The sequence below is a fragment of the Schistocerca piceifrons genome, chromosome 4 (assembly GCF_021461385.2).
Source record: "Schistocerca piceifrons isolate TAMUIC-IGC-003096 chromosome 4, iqSchPice1.1, whole genome shotgun sequence".
In the NCBI taxonomy this organism is placed as follows: domain Eukaryota; kingdom Metazoa; phylum Arthropoda; class Insecta; order Orthoptera; family Acrididae; genus Schistocerca; species Schistocerca piceifrons.
Window position 1 is genome coordinate 294,103,865 of NC_060141.1, and position 21,225 is coordinate 294,125,089.

General features: G+C 38.0%; 1 protein-coding gene across 1 annotated transcript in view; it reads left to right on the top strand.

Moving 5' to 3' along the window:
• Window positions 1–21,225, top strand: part of LOC124796360 (DNA-directed RNA polymerases I and III subunit RPAC1) — a 206,216-nt gene that overhangs the window by 44,919 nt on the left and 140,072 nt on the right. Inside the window, exon 2 of the mRNA XM_047260516.1 lies at window positions 13,700–13,768. Within this exon, the coding sequence (XP_047116472.1) occupies window positions 13,700–13,768 (69 nt within the window). The remainder of the gene's footprint in view (window positions 1–13,699; window positions 13,769–21,225) is intronic.

The window sequence follows — 21,225 nt, forward strand, 5'->3', positions numbered from 1 at the left end:
ACCCAAGTTTTAACTGTACACCACTTCCTGATGAAATGCCTTTTTTTTAACCACTTATGTTCCTGCATGGGTTTGCCGTCTGATTTATCTGCCATTTTAGCAAATTATGCGCGGGTGGTTGACCGCGTTTAACTTTTTATCTGCCAAAGTAATATGACAAAGGCCATTTAATTTGTAGTTTTGGACCTCTGTTTCTGTATGGTGCCCTTCTTAGCCCTTTTCCACGTGCCTGTTTTTAGCTTTCTGCTGTTATGACAGTTTAACACCTCTCTGTGTTTGTGACTTGGGCGCGTATGACCTCAGTTGTTTTTTTTGCCCTAAAGCAAAACAAAAACAAACCAACATCACTCTAGCACAACATTTATCAGTTAATCAGCAAAATTACTTTTGTTCATTCCAGTAAAGCTCATAATTCCTCAGAACACAAATATAAGTTTTCGGATAACCTATAGAGCCAATAATGCAGCATCATATGACTTAAACCTCACTGAAATATTGCTCTTTCCTGATAAGCTCTCATTCCTAGCTGCAGTGTCATGAATTGCACAATATACACAGTACCCAATGTTGCCTAGTTCAAAAACAGCTCATGAGTATAGTTACGCCACATTTGTTTGTATACAGTTATCTTTTTCATTACTCAGTCTTGTCTGTCAGCTCCATTATTTTACTTACATTTATTACCTCGTTATGTAGTGGAGTGCGTTCTCAAAAAATGTCCCTACTGCAGAGACAGCCTCCTTAACCATTAAGATCCTAACTTTATTCATTATTTTATTATTTCATAATTGCTTCATTATCTAATAATTAAACACCTGCTCTGCTTAACCAATTCAAAATTGATTCTACTGAAAACCACTCCACAGTAACAGATCCTTATGCTAAGGCAAACTTAACTGTCATTACTGATCACACTAAATTATTAAGGTACTTAGAAAAACTATTATTTCACTGTATTCCATCAAATTGCTTGAGATTCTAGCCTGAAGGGTGATATATGTACAAATCTTGCTTATTGTTTCAACACACATTACTCCAGGCAACTATGTTTAAATTTTTATTTTCTTAATGTTAGAAGAGGCTGGACCATGAGACACTTTTGTAGGTAGATAGTTATTTCTATATACTGATTGCACTGAACACAAACACTTCTGTTATACCACAATTAATATCGAAATCTAATATTCAAGATGTTTTTACTGCATATTGCCTCTGCTATTGCACCAAATTATACTAATTTCATACAAGGGCTGATTACTTCAGATGTTACAGTTTTCAGATAATCTGCACCTTTTCCTTCAGATATGCTGACTCCTTTCATTTTCTGATTGTTGTTGTTGTTGTTGTTGTTGTTGCGGTCTTCAGTCCTGAGACTGGTTTGATGCAGCTCTCCATGCTACTCTATCCTGTGCAAGCTTCTTCATCGCCCAGTACCTACTGCAACCTACATCCTTCTGAATCTGCTTAGTGTATTCATCTCTTGGTCTCCCTCTACAATTTTTATCCTCCACGCTGCCCTCCAATACTAAATTTGTGATCCGTTGATGCCTCAGAACATGTCCTACCAACCGATCCCTTCTTCTGGTCAAGTTGTGCCACAAACTTCTCTTCTCCCCAATCCTATTCAGTACTTCCTCATTAGTTATGTGATCTACCCATCTAATCTTCAGCATTCTTCTGTAGCACCACATTTCGAAAGCTTCTATTCTCTTCTTGTCCAAACTATTTATCGTCCATGTTTCACTTCCATACATGGCTACACTCCATACAAATACTTTCAGAAAAGACTTCCTGACACTTAAATCTATACTCGATGTTAACAAATTTCTCTTCTTCAGAAACACTTTCCTTGCCATTGCCAGTCTATATTTTATATCGTCTCTACTTCGACCATCATCAGTTATTTTGCTCCCCGAATAGCAAAACTCCTTTACTACTTTAAGTGTCTCATTTCCAAATCTAATTCCCTCAGCATCACCCGACTTAATTCGACTACATTCCATTATCCTCGTTTTGCTTTTGTTGACGTTCATCTTATATCCTCCTTTCAAGACGCTATCCATTCCGTTCAACTGCTCTTCCAAGTCCTTTGCTGTCTCTGACAGAATTACAATGTCATCGGTGAACCTCAAAGTTTTTATTTCTTCTCCATGGATTTTAATACCTACTCCGAATTTTTCTTTTGTTTCCTTTACTGCTTGCTCAATATACAGATTGAATAATATCGGGGAGAGGCTACAACCCTGTCTTACTCCCTTCCCAACCACTGCTTCCCTTTCATGTCCGTCGACTCTTATAACTGCCATCTGGTTTCTGTACAAACTGTAAATAGCCTTGCGCTCCCTGTATTTTACCCCTGCCACCTTCAGAATTTGAAAGAGAGTATTCCAGTCAACATTGTCAAAAGCTTTCTCTAAGTCTATAAATGGTAGAAACGTAGGTTTGCCTTTCCTTAATCTTTCTTCTAAGATAAGTCGTAAGGTCAGTATTGCCTCACGTGTTCCAGTATTTCTACGGAATCCAAACTGATCGTCCCCGAGGTCGGCTTCTACTTGTTTTTCCATTCGTCTGTAAAGAATTCGTGTTAGTATTTTGCAGCTGTGGCTTATTAAACTGACTGTTCGGTAATTTTCACATCTGTCAACACCTGCTTTCTTTGGGATTGGAATTATTATATTCTTCTTGAAGTCTGAGGGTATTTCGCCTGTTTCATACATCTTGCTCACCAGATGGTAGAGTTTTGTCAGGACTGGCTCTCCCAAGGCTGTCAGTAGCTCCAATGGAATGTTGTCTACTCCGGGGGCCTTGTTTCGACTCAGGTCTTTCAGTGCTCTGTCAAACTCTTCACGCAGTATCGTATCTCCCATTTCATCTTCATCTACATCCTCTTCCATTTCCATAATATTGTCCTCAAGTACATCGCCCTTGTATAGACCCTCTATATACTCCTTCCACCTTTCTGCTTTCCCTTCTTTGCTTAGAACTGGGTTTCCATCTGAGCTCTTGATATTCATGCAAGTCATTCTCTTATCTCCAAAGGTCTCTTTAATTTTCCTGTAGGCAGTATCTATCTTACCCCTAGTGAGATAAGCCTCTACATCCTTACATTTGTCCTCTAGCCATCCCTGCTTAGCCATTTTGCACTTCCTGTCGATCTCATTTTTGAGATGTTTGTATTCCTTTTTGCCTGCTTCATTTACTGCATTTTTATATTTTCTCCTTTCATCAATTAAATTCAACATTTCTTCTGTTACCCAAGGATTTCTACTAGCCCTCGTCTTTTTACCTACTTGATCCTCCGCTGCCTTCACTACTTCATCCCTCAAAGCTACCCATTCTTCTTCTACTGTATTTCTTTCCCCCATTCCTGTCAATTGTTCCCTTATGCTCTCCCTGAAACTCTGTACAACCTCTGGTTCTTTCAGTTTATCCAGGTCCCATCTCCTTAACTACCCACCTTTTTGCAGTTTCTTCAGTTTTAATCTACAGGTCATAACCAATAGATTGTGGTCAGAGTCCACATCTGCCCCTGGAAATGTCTTACAATTTAAAACCTGGTTCCTAAATCTCTGTCTTACCATTATATAATCTATCTGATAGCTTTTAGTATCTCCAGGGTTCTTCCAAGTATACAACCTTCTTTCATGATTCTTAAACCAAGTGTTAGCTATGATTAAGTTATGCTCTGTGCAAAATTCTGCCAGACGGCTTCCTCTTTCATTTCTCTCCCCCAATACATATTCACCCACTACGTTTCCTTCTCTCCCTTTTCCTACTCTTGAATTCCAGTCACCCATGACTATTAAATTTTCGTCACCCTTCACTATCTGAATAATTTCTTTTATCTCATCATACATTTCTTCAGTTTCTTCGTCATCTGCAGAGCTAGTTGGCATATAAACTTGTACTACTGTTGTAGGTGTGGGCTTTGTATCTATCTTGGCCACAATAATGCGTTCACTATGCTGTTTGTAATAGCTTACCTGCATTCCTATTTTCCTATTCGTTATTAAACCTACTCCTGGATTACCCCTATTTGATTTTGTGTTTATAACCCTGTAGTCACCTGACCAGAAGTCTTGTTCCTCCTGCCACCGAACTTCACTAATTCCCACTATATCTAACTTTAACCTATCCATTTCCCTTTTTCCATTTTCTAACCTACCTGCCCGATTAAGTGATCTGACATTCCACGCTCCGACCTGTAGAATGCCAGTTTTCTTTCTCCTGATAACGACATTCTCTTCCCCGCCCGGAGATCCGAATGGGGAACTATTTTACCTCCGGAATATTTTACCCAAGAGGATGCCATCATCATTTAATCATACAGTAAAGCTGCATGCCCTTGGGAAAAATTGCGGCCGTAGTTTCCCCTTGCTTTCAGCCGTTCACAGTACCAGCACAGCAAGGCCGTTTTGGTTATTGTTACAAGGCCAGATCAGTCAATCATCCAGACTGTTGCCCTTGCAACTACTGAAAAGGCTGCTGCCTCTCTTCAGGAACCACACGTTTGTCTGGCCTCTCAACAGATACCCCTTCGTTGTGGTTCCACCTACGGTACGGCTATCTGTATCGCTTAGGCACGTAAGCCTCCCCACCAACGGCAAGGTCCATGGTTCATGGACCTTACCTATTTGTTTGATAGAAATTCTTTAACCATGACACCAATTTACTTTCATCATATTTCATAAAACCAGAATAAACCGCCCATTTAAGATCAAAGAAACGTAACTCCAAAAACAGTGTTTTAAGATAATTCGATTTAAAGGTTTTTTCCAAATATCTGAGTACTTTTTAACAGTTTTTCACAAACCTTTCTACAGTAAATAAAAAGTATTCTTCATTGACTGTTGTGTTCTTTCAGATGTTACATATTCAAGTCACTCGGTGGACACTAATGAAATATTTTATGAAATTATATAAGTAGTTACATTTGTCTGATTCTTAACTTAATGGCTGCTGCTGTGTAACATCTGAATGTCAAACAACTAATATGCAGCTTTAAGCAATATTGTCATATTAAAGATTACACTGAACAAGCTATAGGAATGTGTGTCAGTGCTATTCACTGAGTACTATAAGCAAGAGAACCGTTTCTCAGGAAGTTTATCATCAGTGTATGATGGAGAATACATAAAATCCAGTATTATTTTCACTTTGCATTATTTGTCTACAGTAAAATTGAACTTACAATAAGTAATTTACAGTAACAGAAATAATATTCTTGTATTTTAATCTTCACATAACAAATGTAGGAAAAATTATTTTAACAAAATACAGTGCTCCCTCACACCTGTTTTTCTGTTTTTGGATTCCTGTTTCAAAAATAATGCAACACAGGCACTTAAACGAGCCAAATTAGTGGTTGACATGAAATAACTAAGGTGATGAACTAGCAACAATAATAAAGAAGACAAAAAACAGAAAATAAACACCAGATCTATTCCTGTGAGTCTTCCACATTTTCCTCATTTTCTGAATTGTTAGCAGTATTGAGTCCTTGGTATAATGTGTGATACCTAGAAGCTATAATACGCTTATTACATAAATCTAGAAATCTTTTTTCTTTTCTTTACTTATGCAGAGAGGACCGTCATATGCTGGGTGCAGAGTATTGTCTTTAGGTCCTGAATTCGAAGAATTTTGTAGGCCCTGTCTTTTCTTGGTGTGCAAAACTTGAAAGTCACGATCATCGTAGGAATACTTGAAAAACGTCTCGTCAGACTGATCCTTCATATATTGCATCCAAACAATCTTAAGCCATTTCACAGATTCTCCATTCTCAGCAGTTTTTCTGTTCCGAATTATATTCTTATGAAGCTGGTTGAAATATATAATTTGAGTGTTATCTATTTTTGTCACTCTGTGCTTGTTGGAGGTCATTCTTGCAATTGTATACCTGCCAGTGGGATCAAAAACATCCACATGTTTACTTTTTCTTTCAGTGCTCGCATGCACTGAGTCTACTTCCGTTTGTGAATGTCCAGTCTCAAAAAAGCATTGGTCGATAATTGGAATGTCCAGTGTATTCACTGCATGCAGAAACATAGTGCTCATGTTGTCATTCCTGTTCTGGCCCTGACATGTATCAGAAAACAAGATTATCGGTTTTCCTTCCGCATGATTTTTCAAAAAATCCCGCAGACATGAGGCCACTTCTGTGCTGTTGTTTCGTCCCACATGTAGCAATCGGTTTTGTTTTCTCCTACATTAAGAACTGTGACATTGTACACAGGGAGTATTCTTTTATAGAATACTGCCTTTGCATTCACTTTAGGGCAGTAAAGCACAGCTTTTAAGTCAAATTCAGCTAGCAAAGATTCGGATTTTCTTGCACTTTCTTTCTTCATGTTCTTAAATTCCATTGCCATTTCTTTCCTTTTCAAATGCTGTCCCTGTTCCCTTTTAAAATCTTTGTCTTCCTTTTCCTCACCCAAAAGATGTTAAAATTTTAAACATTTATTACACATCTTTTGTGGCCTCTAGAATTTCAGATTAAATTCCTTTGTGAATATCTCCCTATACAGCCATACTTTGTCATCTGTCTTTCCTTCCTCATAGCATTGTTCCCAATATAATTAATGCATTATCTTAATACCCATATCGGCAGGTAAATAATCTGCTGTACATTCTTTCCTCTTGTAATGAGAAGAATGGGTAGAAAAACTCTTAATGAGTTTCCTTATAGCCTCTTCACTTTCTTCTGGTCTCTTTATACCTGGCTCATGACATCCTCTTAACATCTTTCTTAATAGTATTTCTTACGAAGCTTTCAGAAATGTCAAGTGCATTGAGAAAAAACTGCATATACACTTGAATCTTATCAAATCCCTTTTATTATTATTGTTATTATTATTTACATTTTATGGCCTTCATTGGACCACTCTAGCCAACTTTATACAAAGAATTTTTCAGTTTCCTGTCAGCCCAATATTTCTTCATTCTCTCGGATCTCATGCTTCTTTCTTCATCCGAAATCACTCTTCCTATTGTCTGTCTGTTGATTCTCGTTTGCAGTCTGGTTTGTTTGTCTGTGAGTTTCCTAATTTTGTTAGCTTTGTTTCTTAGGTCTTACAATGTAATTTGTAGCTCATCCAAATCTTCCTTGATTTCTGTAATCCACTTAATGTTGCACTTACTATTCCACAATTTTTCTGTTATTCTCCTGATGATCCTGTTCTCTGGTGTTCTAATTAGATGTCCAAATAAATGAAATGCGTTTCTTCCTGATTGTACTCATTACTGGTTCTATTTCCACTGATACTCTCCAGTGTCCATCTCTCTCGTACGATTTGTTGATACACATTCTGACGATTCTTCTCTCTATTTTGAGTATTTTGTCTGTTTGTGCAATGTTAGTAGTTTTGAAGATGGTTTCACTTGTGTGTGTTATTTCTGGTTGAGTGGCTGTTTTGTAGTGTTTTAATTTTGTTGCTATTGACAGGCTCTTTTTGTTGTAGGTGTTCTTGGTGATATATTGTGCTCTAGTCAATTTGTTTATTCTGTTATACCATGTTGGCTTTTCATTGAGGTTATACATTATGATTTCTCTCAGATATTTAAATTTATCTACAATTTTTATTTCTTGGATTCCTATGGCAATTTTGCTTATGAGTGGTGAGTCAGTTAACATGATGACTGTTTTTTCAAAGGATATTCAAAGACCAATTTTCTGTGCTATTTCCTGTAGTGAGATAACTTGTTGTTTTGTTTCCTGAATACTGTTGGACAAGAGAGCAAGGTCATCAGCAAATCCTAGACAATTGAAACTTATGTTTCCATCCAATTTGGATGTTCTTTGGGTTAGTCTTGTACCATTCCCTCATTATGTATTCTAAAGTGCAGTTGAACAGCAGGGGTGCCAAGCAATCTCCTTGTCTTAAACCTGTTTTTATGATGAACGGCTCAGAGAGTCCCCCCCCCCCCCCCGCCCCCCCCCCCCCCCGCCCCCCCCCCCCCCCCCTTGAACTTGACTTTTGATACAGTGTTGGTTAAGGTGAGTTCTATCAATTTGATTAATTTTGTATGGAGCCTGAAATTTCGTAAGATTTTTAACATTGAAGGTCTATGGATACAGTCATATGCTTTTTTAAAGTCCACGAAGGTTATTACAAGAGGTTTATTTCATTTCTTGTAATATGCTATGGCTAATTTTAAAGTGATGATCTGTTCTGCACAGATTCTCCAAAGTCTGAAGCCTCCTTGGTATTCACCTAATTCTTCCTCTAGTTGCTCTTTGATCCTCTTGTATAGGAGTCCCTTTATTAGATAGAATTTCTTGGTCCTCTTCCTTCATGATTTATGCGATTTGGTCCTCACCCTTTCTCTTCTTCTTCCACTAACTGATTTAGGTACTGCCTTTGTAGCTCAACTGATCCAAGATCCCAGTAGTCTCTATGGATATTTTGTATGTCTTGCTCAGCAAACTTAGTACTGCACTGTCATAGAGCAATCTTTTGGCTTCACATTTCTTGCAGGAAGTTTGGAATTCTTCATAGAAATATATGCCCTACCACGCTTTCGATTGATTTTTCTTTGATTTCTTTTCCATTCCTCTTCAACCGCTACCCTTTACCGTTTTCTTGTTTTGTTACTATTCTCAATACCAGCAATGTCACCTGTAATTTACGTGTCCTGATTGTGATGATTTACTTGTGCACTAGTTGCATCCTCAGCATGTTTTGTGACATTTCTTGCAAGGGACGTTCCGTGTTCAACACTGCTGTCTGTAAAAATAACATGACAGGTATTCAGAGAAATAGAAAAGAAAATTAACTGGAACTGTTATAGTATCTAGTAATTGTTTCATCACTCACCACAATCTGTAGTGTTGTTTTGTTCATAGGAAGGATTATCGTCTGTATCTGAACCAATGAATGTCCTAAGCATCTCCACATGATGTTCTTCCTCAGCTATGAATATAAACAATAATAATAATAATGATAATGACAACAGCAATAATAATAATAATAATAATAATTATTATTATTATTATTATTATTATTATTATTATTATAGTACTTACTGCCGAAATATATACAGTAAGAAACAGGTTCTAATGCTTACAAGATTCCATTACATTCTGTTCCTTCTTTAGGCACATTTTCGCCATCGTTCTTCCTCTGGACTCCATAGTGCTCCTACTTGTTTGTAAACCCATTCACAACTGAAACAATATTTATCTTCCTTGCCAGGAAGTCAGTTGCGTTTCATTGTTGTCACAGAGCGACGGCGACAATGCGTGTAAAGATAAGTAGTGGGAAAAGCAACGTCTAACAATTCTATTAGGATCAGAGAAATGTAGGAGCTGTTCCGTTTCACAAATTAACACTGGGTCCTGTGGTCTAAAAACAGATCAGCTCTTCCATCTGACTGATCCTTACTATTTTTCGTAAAATGTAGATACATTGACAACTAAAACGGAAACCACATAAGATAGAGTTACACTTGTTTAATTGTAATGTGGGTCTTGATTCCGTGTACCTTATTGTACTAACGACTCAAAAGTAGCAAAAATGTAGTTCTGTCTGTCCGATCCTTAATGGGAGAAACACAGTATCTCATAGATTTTTATCAAATACCACTGCTTATCATTTTATATTGTCTTTTCTCCCATCCTCTTATGATTCCATTGCTTATCACTTACACAACGTGATATGAATAGATAACACCAGAGAAACCTTTTCTAAAATATTCCTATACTAAAGTATCCTGCTGTACAAAATCACATGAAAGTCAAAGATAGAATGTTTCTGATTCACATATAAACTACAGATAGAATAGGAGAAGATTTTGACTGCCTCAGGAAACACAAAAAATGAGATTGACAGCTGGAGTAAGCATTATCATCACATAATAATCCAACACAGAATGTTGAATCCCGTATGTGTTATTTGTACAAGAAATTAGTCCTAAATATTACATCAATGCAGAGATTTTGAATCACCAAGAATTTGCACTCCAACAGCTGTCCTGCCAATTCCACAGTTAATAGTACCTCTTGTTTCACGCTCTTTGGTAGATTACCAGTAGCACCAATAATATTTATTGTGGAAACATGCATCACTGCTATACCCTCTGTGGTCTTAATAGATTCAAAAAATGCTTGTAAAATGCCATTCACCTTACTACCACTGTGTCCAGTAAACACTTAACGTGTATACCTTGTACACTTTCTGTTATTATAGGGTGTCACACTTCCTTTTTACTTACCTTGTGATCTTCTTCATACAACAAATCTTCATCAATCTTTTCCCTGGAAAAACTGTCGTCCTGCTTACCAAAGCAAGTATCAGGACACAGTCAAATGACAGCTCGCATGGTCCTCTTCCTCCTTACCACTCCCATTTAACTCTTCATTAGGCCTAATATTATCCTCCTTTGTCCTCATCACTGCTGGATTTGTCATTACTATCATCATTACAACTACTGTCAGAATCGGACCCACAGTCACTTTCTCTGTGCTTTAGATTTTGTACCTCCTCCACATTTTTCTCTATTTCAGCCAATTTTGAATCTATTTTTATTTACTTTTACCCATTTTTCTCTACCACTACTGCACACTTGGTTTCCACCTCTGTTTCTAAATCATTTTTAATCTGATTGATTTGGTTCTTAAGTTTAATCCCACTTTCAGCACAAAATTCCCTGGCTGGTTTGACTTCATCTTTACATTGTTTCTTGGAAGCCTCCACCCTCCCACTATAGTCTTCACAAAGCTTCATTCTCTCTTCTACACATTTACTACTCATTAATGTTAATTTCTCATTAGCATTTTGTACTACTTTATACTATTTTCCAAGCTACCAACGTCTTCTTTCAAACTGTTAATGTCTTGTTTCATACTCATACTACTCATAATTTGCCTTAACATCGGTTCCAATTTTCCATAACCACTATCGTGCTCCAAATTAGTCCCTATTAAGTCTTTCTGTTCATTTAAATATTTAACCTCTACAGCTTTATTATCAATCATATAACCCCCCTGTTGTCCATTTCCACCCACCACACTGTCTTGTTTGTTAAGGGCATTTATTATGCATTGATTAATACCTCCTGCTCCTGCTGCTGCTGCAGTTGTCATCTCGATTCGTTGTCTGATGGCTGCTGCAAGTTGTAATTTTCTCAGTAAAGCAAGTTGTTTATCCCAGTAGGCTGTGTCAACCTGCATGCTGATTGGTTGCTCCTGTACTCAATGGCTGGTTCCATAGAACCCACTCACTGATTGGTTGTTGCACCTCCCTATTTAATGGTGGCTACATCAATTCCGATATTTCAAAAATAATTGAGTTTCACACTCCCGTAATATTGTCTGTTCACTGTCCTCGACAAAATTCTGATGACGCTTATATCACACACTCAATTCGTTAAAATCACTGTACTGTAAACGGTTCTTGAGTTCACTGTTCAAAGTTTGCGAGTCCTAGTTTATTGTGTTCAGATACAATAGTCCTCACCTGTAAAGGCACCATATGTGACATTCGTCTGCTGTACTTCTTTGTTGATAGTCCTCGGTCGACATACTGCATTGTTATACTGGCTGAAAAATGAGGAGGGGGGGCTGGGGGGGGGGGGGGGGGTGAGAGTTCAACACTGACTACTGTAAACAATGTAGCCGACAGTTGCATTTCACAGTTCTTTACTTTCACTGTTCACGACCCCCCCAATATTACACAGTAATATGGCCAGTTCACTATTGATAAGTTCTGATAAGCCTCATTAATAAGTTACAGGCGAACATCAATGTACTGCTATCATAGTTTGCTGTTGAACATCTATGAGCAGTAAAAACTTAACAACACGATTCACAGTTCTTGCATAATAATAAGGTATGTGTGACACTATTTTTCAAATGGATTGAACAGACATGATCATTATTTTAACACATGGCTTATTTGTGTTATCCTAATTCCACTTGGAACCGTACACAATTTCCATCTGAAATTTGGCTGTGGACTGACTGCTTTGAACCAAATATTGGGTCTCTACATCTCCTCACAATAATAGGTACTGAAACTATACATTGATGTTTAATTTACAGAAATTGCAATTAAAACAAAACTCATTCAATTAGCTGAATATATAGAAAAATTCTTTTTAACAGTTTCTTCTGCTACAAGGTTTAGGCCGAATTATTTGTTTAAATGATTAAATTAGCAGATATAATTATGCATATAATGCGTTTGACAAATCTGGTAATTATTTTGGATTTAATTAAGGGCCAGCTTTGCAAACATTTTCAAATAGAGCCAAATAAATACTTAAAGAATCGGAGTAGTTCTTCTATCCAATCATTTATAATTATTACAGAATTTATATTTCTTTGTAAGTCAACAATAGAATCTAAGTCACAAAACAGTTACTGATTTCACCCTATAACAAAAGATATTTACTAGGAGTAGTCAAAATAAATTAGGAAATTGCTTACATACACAAAACTGAGCACAAAATTAGATCTGGTGCTATATTTCTTAAGACAGAGAGCCAACCTTTCTCTTTTATGAAAATGCATATGTATGTTAATGGTAATTAGTCAGAAGTGAAAAAATGAATTTAAAGAGGCAGAATGCAAAACAAGAGGGGAAGTAAAGAGATCAGAGCTTGCTTCGCCACAACCTGTTGGTAAACAACATTCAGTTTCTCTTGTTACTCTGCCTTTAATATTGTTGGGTGTACTGTAGTTGGGCCAGAGTAAGTAATAGTGAGTACGTGAAATATTCTTTACAGTGGGCATACTTGCAGGGATAGGAACCTTAAGGGATAGTGGCCTAGGATTATCATATATAAGGAGAAATCAAAAAGTTTCCATTGAAGGGCATTGATGCAGTGTATATGCAATGTAGCAGGACTCCGATGCGGGTATATAAACACTTACATGTAGGCAAGGGATTAGTGTGCCATTTGCATCTTTCCGATGTGTGCACAATAAATGCAGAAACATGAACTATGGCAACAGTATTACCAATTTTATTTTATTTTATTTATTTATTTATTTATTTTTTGAGACAGAACCAACATGCTGTGATTCTTTTCTTGGTTGCCAGAGTACAAACATAGTAGACATCCATCGGGGAATGAAGAATGTGTATGGGGCAGCATTTCTGTCAAAAACCACCATATAGGAAAACTGTGACATGGGGTGGTGCTGCTTCGTGATAACTGACATTCCATATCGCAAATGCCATAAAGCAGAAGTTTTACCAACTCAAGTGGGGGACACTTGAACACCTGCCCTATAGTTTTGCTCTGTCCCTATGCAATTACCATGCCTGTGAACCCTTAAAAAAGGATTCCTGTTGGATGAGGATGTGCAGCAAGCAATTTTCTTCACGGAACAAGGCATTGTGTTTTACCAAAAGAGTATCTTCAAGCTGGTGTGTTGGTGGGACAACTGCCTCAGTGCTCACAGTGATTTTGCCTGATTGGCGTACCGAAAATAGACTGTAGGCTTCCAAACAAAAATACATCAAAACTCGGGGGAGCATTGACACAAAAGAATTTACAGCTGTTGAAGAGAAGATAATAGGTCTTTTTGCTTGTTTTGATGTGGATTGAGTTTTGGTTGTGAGCCCGAGGTTTGAGTCAATCTGAATATTCCATTTTGTTTAGTCAGTGTAGCATTCCTTAAATAAATATATTAAGTTTTAATGTACCAAGACAAATAAACCTAACCATAAACTGTATGTTCCGTCTCTTTTAGGCTTGTGCTTCAGACTACCCTGGCACTTGTGGCATTGATGACACATGGAAACTCTCAAAATTTAAAAAGGTAAGTTACGTGTAGCTTCTGCAGCTAACCTTGATGACTGATTATGAAAGATTGTTCCAGTTAATTTAGTCAGTTGTATGATCCTCATATAAAGTTCATGGTATCTTGCTGTGATGTGGTTCATATCAGTTGTATAAAATATTTTCTTGTTGTGTATATGTGGTGACACTTTGCTTGTATGTGTGTTAACAGTTCACTTTAGTGTTAAATTTACTAACTATATGTTGAAACACAAACACTATGACACTACATATTTTTGAAGAAAGCAATCAAAATATTGGGCAACCTGTACTTTTTCTCTTACGTAAAAAAATTAAATTCATAAACCAGTCTATATTTCACCAGGGAATATCCTTTTATTGCTAAATGATTTACATAAATCTGCTCCAGAGCAGAGTTAGTCCTAAACGTACTCAGCTCTTTTCAGATTGTACCATTTGAGTATACCACATGAGTCAGAAAGTAGACCTATTTTTATTTTGTCATTATTACATTTACAAAAACTGCTGCTGTTTCCAAATTCAGATCTTTGTGCTGACAAATTTCAGAAGGGAGTAATAAGTAGCAAGTATATGTAATTAATAAAGGTAGTTCACAGATGGTGCAAGAAAATATATCAGATGTGCATCAAAATGATAGCTTGCCTCTAGTGTTGTTCCATAATATCACAAATTGTATGTAATATAATCAACCTTCATAAATCTGGAAATATATAATACAATTGTTAGCTTTTCCATAATATTTAAGAATGTGTTCAATTACTACATAGTTAATATTAACAATGTTTTATTTTCATTTATTGGTAGATCTTTACTTACATTGCTGATTTTGGATACCAAGGTGTCTGATGTGACCTTTCCTGGTACAGTACTACAATCTCCTTAAAATAAATGTTTCACAGTCTAGCTTTCAACAGTGTTATTACTTGTCTGAGCAATCTGTTTCAGTAAAGTAATTTTTGATTGAACACTCCTGAATATTATTCAGTGATTCAGACATCAGAAGATGACATTATATGCTCCTTAATAATTTTTTGTAAAATCGGGTCAGTCCATTAGACAAGATACTAACAAATGACTAAGATTTCTTTCACATCACTCTTAATTTCAAAAACAAAAGAATAAATATTTTTATTATTTTTCATTGATGATTCATCATAACCAATTGGCTCTATTCGCCCTCAGGATCATCTTCGTAAAACCAACCTTTGCACATGGGTTTATATCTTCTGTTACTGCTTTTTGTCTGGGTAATGTAATGTATTCCAGACACCAAAGGACATAAAAAAGGGGCGAGGAAGGGCTGATAACACACACTATTTTTCTCACTTACTAATAGATTCTATCATGATATCCTGAGGTTGACAAATTATTAAAAATGTGCATTAATTACCTGTGCTTGCTCCATGATGACAATACTGGGTATAAACAACCTTGGTGTGACCATAGTAAGTAGATTATCTTTCTGTCATTTTTGTGATCTAAAACAGCCATTGTAAACACAATAAAAGGAACTGAAGTAGGCTCATGTTAAAAAAGTTGTGCTAGTGCATTGTCTTTTAACGCTGCCAGTTGTTAAGATCAGTGTTGGTGCTGGGATTGTGATTGTATGAGCATTTACGAAACTGGGAAATTGGCATTGCACACATGTTAAGCATTCTTAATGCATCCAGAAGAATTCATTTTGTGGCACTGGTTGTACAGAACACTATTATGAGGTGCATTTTGTAAGCCTCCTACCTTTTCTTGCTTACATTCAGACTATTTTCCAATAATAGCCTTCCTGCATCTATCTTGGACTTGTGTTTTATGAACTCTGTTCTCAGTCGTGAAATTCATTCTCATGTCAATAACTGCAAGTCATTCCACACAAACAAACATTTTAACCTCTACCTGACAGTTGCTAGAAATCAACTCTCACACTTCTTGGTGCTCAAATACTGTTTTGGCCCAAATAGAATTTTCAATACTTTCTCAAATTTGGCTGCTAAAAATTAGGGTGCAGCTTATCTGCACAACCCTACATATTCTGGTATATTTTTGCATCATAGAAACTTGAACTGTAGTGCTTGTTCTTTAGTTTGAAATGAAGCTACAGAAAAGCTAGTATTTGAAACTAATTAGCTAGAATCTGGAAATTGATCGTTGGTCTTCACCAGTGATTGGATATTATCAAAAGAAAAACCAACAAAATTTAGGATTCAGTGAAGTTACAACGCAGTTTCAAAATTGCTGTTATGTACTATGTGAAGAGTACATCTAAGAGAAAAGCTGGCAAAAAGTACAGTTTAAATAAATCTAATGTGTGGTGTGGGACCACAGTGGAAAATAGGCTGCAATGTGCTGTTTTATGAGGGAAATTTACAGAGGTTGAAAAGCTGGGAAATATCCTAATTGAAGCTAGGTCTCTTCCCTTTGTTGAAGGTAAAAGGAAAGACGTGGTACCAGTCTCTTGACAAATAATTTGGTTAAAGGTCGTGGAAATTGCAAAGACTTTACACAAATGGAATTCCATGGAAGTTTCAAAGATACTCCAAATTTATGCATAAAAGTGGTCTCGCTATACAGCAAAGTGCTTTAGTTGAACAGAAATGGTCAGAAAATTTTTACCAAGAAACTCATCAATTTCCAGAGGCACATGATACAAATGTAACAACAGCATTCATACCCTCTGCGTCAGATCGGCAATGCCAAGATGTCAGTCTTTTGAGACCTACCGAATAATATGACACTGAAAAGTGCCTCATTAACAGCTTGAACAAAAAGTAAAGTATTGCCATGATTTTGGCAGTTAATGCAGAGGGAGGAAAGTTATCCACATGCTCCACTCCCTATGTCATCCTGAAGCATAAAACTTTCCCCAAGGAAAATTTCCACCAAGGGGTTAGTGATTCAGTGCTAAGAAAATGTTTGGATGACAACAGAATTAATGACGTAATGCCTAGGTTCTGTTTGCAGTTGCATTGTGCTGTTCACTAAGAGAACTGCACTAGTATCGGATGTCTTTAAAGATCATTTCTCACCTGAAGTAAAGAATAAAGTTTTTGTGTTACAGACAGATCTAATTGCTGCTCCTGGAGGTACGACATCAAAACTGCAGTTTCTTAATGTCTCTGTGGACAAGCTATTTAGAGACCATTTCCAAGAACATTATTCCAGTTGGTTTTTAGAACTCCTCAGGGGCTTAGCATTTGTTTGCCAGGTATGGAAATGGCAACTGCGGAGTTCCTGAGCGGGGGACTGGTAAGTGCCACCAGCCCTATCTCCATAAGCATGCTTCAGTGACCACCTTGTGGCATGGTGGTAGAATGTTGTGTGACATACAGAATGGGGATCTTGGCTTGACTGCTTGGATCATGAGGATAGTACAAACCTCAAAAAGGTTGTATAAGGTTTATCCAGGCGTACAGGTTGCTTTCTACATGGACTTTCTATGTTCCTAGCTGCTCATGGGACCAGCTTGGATCCTTTGAAATCTTCTGTTCGTTCTCCCAGCAGAAAGGGTAGGTTGCTGGTGGGTACTAACATTCAGTCAAACAAGAGGGCTCATGTATCCACTCTTGACTCTTTCGGGATGATTACACAGACTCTTTCAGTATCAAGTAACAGAACACATGCTGGTGGCCAGAATGTGTTTCTTATAATTAAGCAGAAAGAGGGTAACTTTGAGAAATTTTCACCTTTTTACATACAAAAAGGCTTACAGGGAATAGCTGGAACTTTAAAATCTGTCAAGCGCTTGCAAAACGGCACTATGTTGGTAGGAATATCCAATTCCCAGCAAGTGAAACACATCCTGAAAGCTTAGTGCCTTGGGGAGTAGTGAACTGCACAAAACCTTGAACTATAGCAAAGGTGTTGTGACTTGCAGGGATCTGGTTGACATTCCCTGAGAAAAACTGAAAGCTGAGTGGTCCCAAGAAGGCATCATTGATGCGTGGAACATAATGAAATGGGTGGCTGGTGATCTTGTGAAATCGGACTCTTTTGTACTGACATTCAGTAGCACGAAACTTCCAGAGCCCATTAATGCTGGTTTCCTCCACCTCAGCATGTGGCCTTATTTTCCAAGCCCAATGCACTGTTTTACATGTCAACACTTAGGGCACACCACCTTAAGTTGTAATGGAACAGCTGCTTGCGGCAAATATGGTAAGGTCTCCCACGAAGATGGTGGTTGTTCATCTATTCCAAAGTGTGTAAACTGCTCTGGGGATCAACTTGTCTGGAGTAGGGACTGCAGTGTATTTTTTGAAGAAATGAAGATACAAGAGATCCAAACAACTTAGCATATCTCATATGGTGAAGCCAAAAAGACCTATAAGGTCATGCAGTCCCCGAAATTTGCTACCTCCTTTGTGTCTTTTCTTAAACAGCAAGTTCAGAAGACAGATGCTGCTATCCAAACAGAGGTTGCTAGTGTCTGCCTAGTACCTGTGTTTGCCAGTGTACTTGTGCTGCTGCAGTCCCTTCAAAGCCTACATTTCCTCCCAAAGTATGTGATATCTGATGATACAGACCTCCCTGCTCCTCCAAAAGTTCAGTCTGGTCCACCACTGCTGTAGTTGTGGCTCTGAAGCCTACCCAGGGCAAAAAAATTAAAGGTCAACCATCCCCCACCAGTGGAGCCAGGAAAAAAATAGTCTGATGATGTCAACATCATCCTATCTGTCATATATCTTGACTCTTCAGTAGAGCTAACACTCATTATGAGCTCCCCTCTCCAGCAGAAAGACAGGATGGAAGTGCATCCCTCATGATAGATGGCTCTCATATTACAGTGGAATATTAATGGATTCAGGACACATGTGGAAGATCTGAAACGGCTAGCACAGGAATGCCCCCTGTGGCTGTGCTTACAAGAACCACATTTTAAAGCTACTGATGCCCATGTGCTACTGGGCTATACCCTTCACCAAAAGGATGACCTGACTGGGGACAGAGCCAAGGGAGGGGTTGCTGTGTTCGTCAATAATACGCATCACTCCTCTGCTCTCTTCCTGGCTACTGACCTTCAAGCAATTACTGTCGAACATCGTGTGTGTTGAAGGATCGCTGTTTGCTCATACCTCCACAAGGTGCAATAGGCTCCGAGGCTCTCATAGATGTGGAACAGCTCTCCCAACAATTTCTCCGGGGGCTTCAGTACCCATCATGTCTTATGGGGCTTACAATGGGTCACCCTCCTCTAACATTACCTTTAACCAATACCACGTATACTAGCGATTCTTGTATAGGTGAATATTATATCAGCTAACTGAATGAACTTCATATGATTTTGTATACAATGTGTTATGTTTCATGCTAAAATATGTAAAAACAATTTGTTAGTACTCTGTATGTGCAGTTAAAATTACTCTTCTTTTAAAAATATATGAAATTGCGAAATTTCTGGCATATTTAAAATTTGATTAACTTCACATGGTTGGGATTCACAGTCATATAATATTTCTTAAAAGACATCATAGTTACCGTTGACTGTATAAAAGAAATATTTAAAATTCATATTATAAATTGCGCAGTCTAATGCTAATTATTAAATTTATTTCTGGACACATTTATAAAAAAATGATTCTTCCTTTATCAAGAAAATTTGTTAACTCTTTTGCTTTGTAAACTCTATGGAATATTGTTAGTACTGTGAAAGTAGTAGTGGTGGGTGGACATGCCACTGATGGAAATGCACATATTTTGCTAAACTTGTCAACAAAAATGTAATTTTTGTTGTGATAGAAGTGAAAATTGTAAAGTTCGTGTGATTTAGAAGAATGGGATCAAATAAAAAGGTATTCATAGCAACAGGCAAATCTTCATCAGTTATTTCGTCTTCAGGAACCCAGAACGTTAAATCAAAATTTCAGCTGCAAGAATGTACCCCTAGACACAACAAGACTTTCAGACAACAACAACGACATAATGAAGATAAGTAAAAAAAGTTTTTCTTTTGTATATCTCTCGTCTCTCGGAGCTTTTGAAAATAGTGAACAGACTAAGAGGAATGTAATGGTGATGAATTGCCCTCAGGGTCATGTTTTGGAGATCCTCATGACATCTCATTAGCTGTGCACCCTCAACACAGGTACTCCCACCCATTTCTGTGCTGGTACTGGACAGTCTTAGCCATTGACCTCTTTATGTGCTCTCCAGGCCTTGTAGACTTTGTTCAATGGCAGGACATTGATGATCTTCGTTGTAGTGACCATTCATTGACAACCTTCATTCTAGTGACCATTTCCCTCTCCGCATTCACCCAATGGATGGAACATTACCTGAATAGAAGCCACCAAAATGGATGGTGAGCAAGGCTGATTGGACGCTAATCATCCAGCTGGCTATGTTTGAACACCATGACAGTATCCAGGAATGGGTGAACCACATCACACGAGTGATCCATCATGCCACTGACGTATCCATCCCAAAGCTCTCAAGTCTACTGCTGAAATCTAAGAACCTTTGTTTAACTTGTGCAAGAAGGCCAAGAGGAAGGATAATCACCCTGTTACTTGGACTGACGAAACAGAAATATTGTTCAAGAAGGTAAAAGAACAACTAGCTAATACAACTCTGCTTGTTCATCCCTCAACAGATCTTCCCTTGATTTTGACGGTTGAGGCTTCTTTGCACCAATTACGAGAAGGAACACCTGAACAACTTGCGCTTTCTCCAGGTCTCTCACTGATACATGACATAGCTATTGTATCTATGACAGTGAATTGTTGACAGCTTATTTAGCAGTCAAATATTTTTGTTATCTTCTGGAAGGCAGAGAGTTCACAATATTCACAGACCACAAGCCACTAACATTTCCTTTTAAACAGCACCCAAAAAAAGCAACACACAGACAGCTGCGCCATCTGGAATTCATCAGTCAATTCACCAGTTATTTGAAAACTTCCAAGAGGAAAGACTAGAGGAAAGGACATTCCTGCTATCGTAGTCCATATCAATTCAGGCAGGCTCTGAAAAAAATCACCTCAATGCCCTCCACTGCCTGAGCAACACCAACTGTTATGCAGGTCGCTCTACACTGCTGCAGCTCTACAGAGCCCTTGTTCAGTCCCACCTTGACTATGGGAGTCTGGTTTACGATTCGGCGGTGTCCTCAGCATTGCGTTTACATGACCCAGTGCACCACTGTGGCGTTTGCTTAGCAACAGGAGCTTTTAGGATGAGTCCTGTGACCAGTGTCCTGGTGGATGCCAGAGTCCCTCCATTGCAGGTTAGGCATGCGCAGCTGCTGGCCAGTTACGTTGCACATGTTCGTAGATCTCCTGCGCATCTGAATTACTGTCTCCTTTTCCCACCCATGGTGGTTTATCTCCTGCATCAGCAGCCCAGGTCAGGGCTTCCAATTGCAGTTCGTGTCCGATCCCTTCTCTCTGAACTGGAGTCCTTGGCTTTATTACCTGCACTTGAGGTCCATTCACGTACACCTAGGCTTCAGGTTTGCCTTGACCT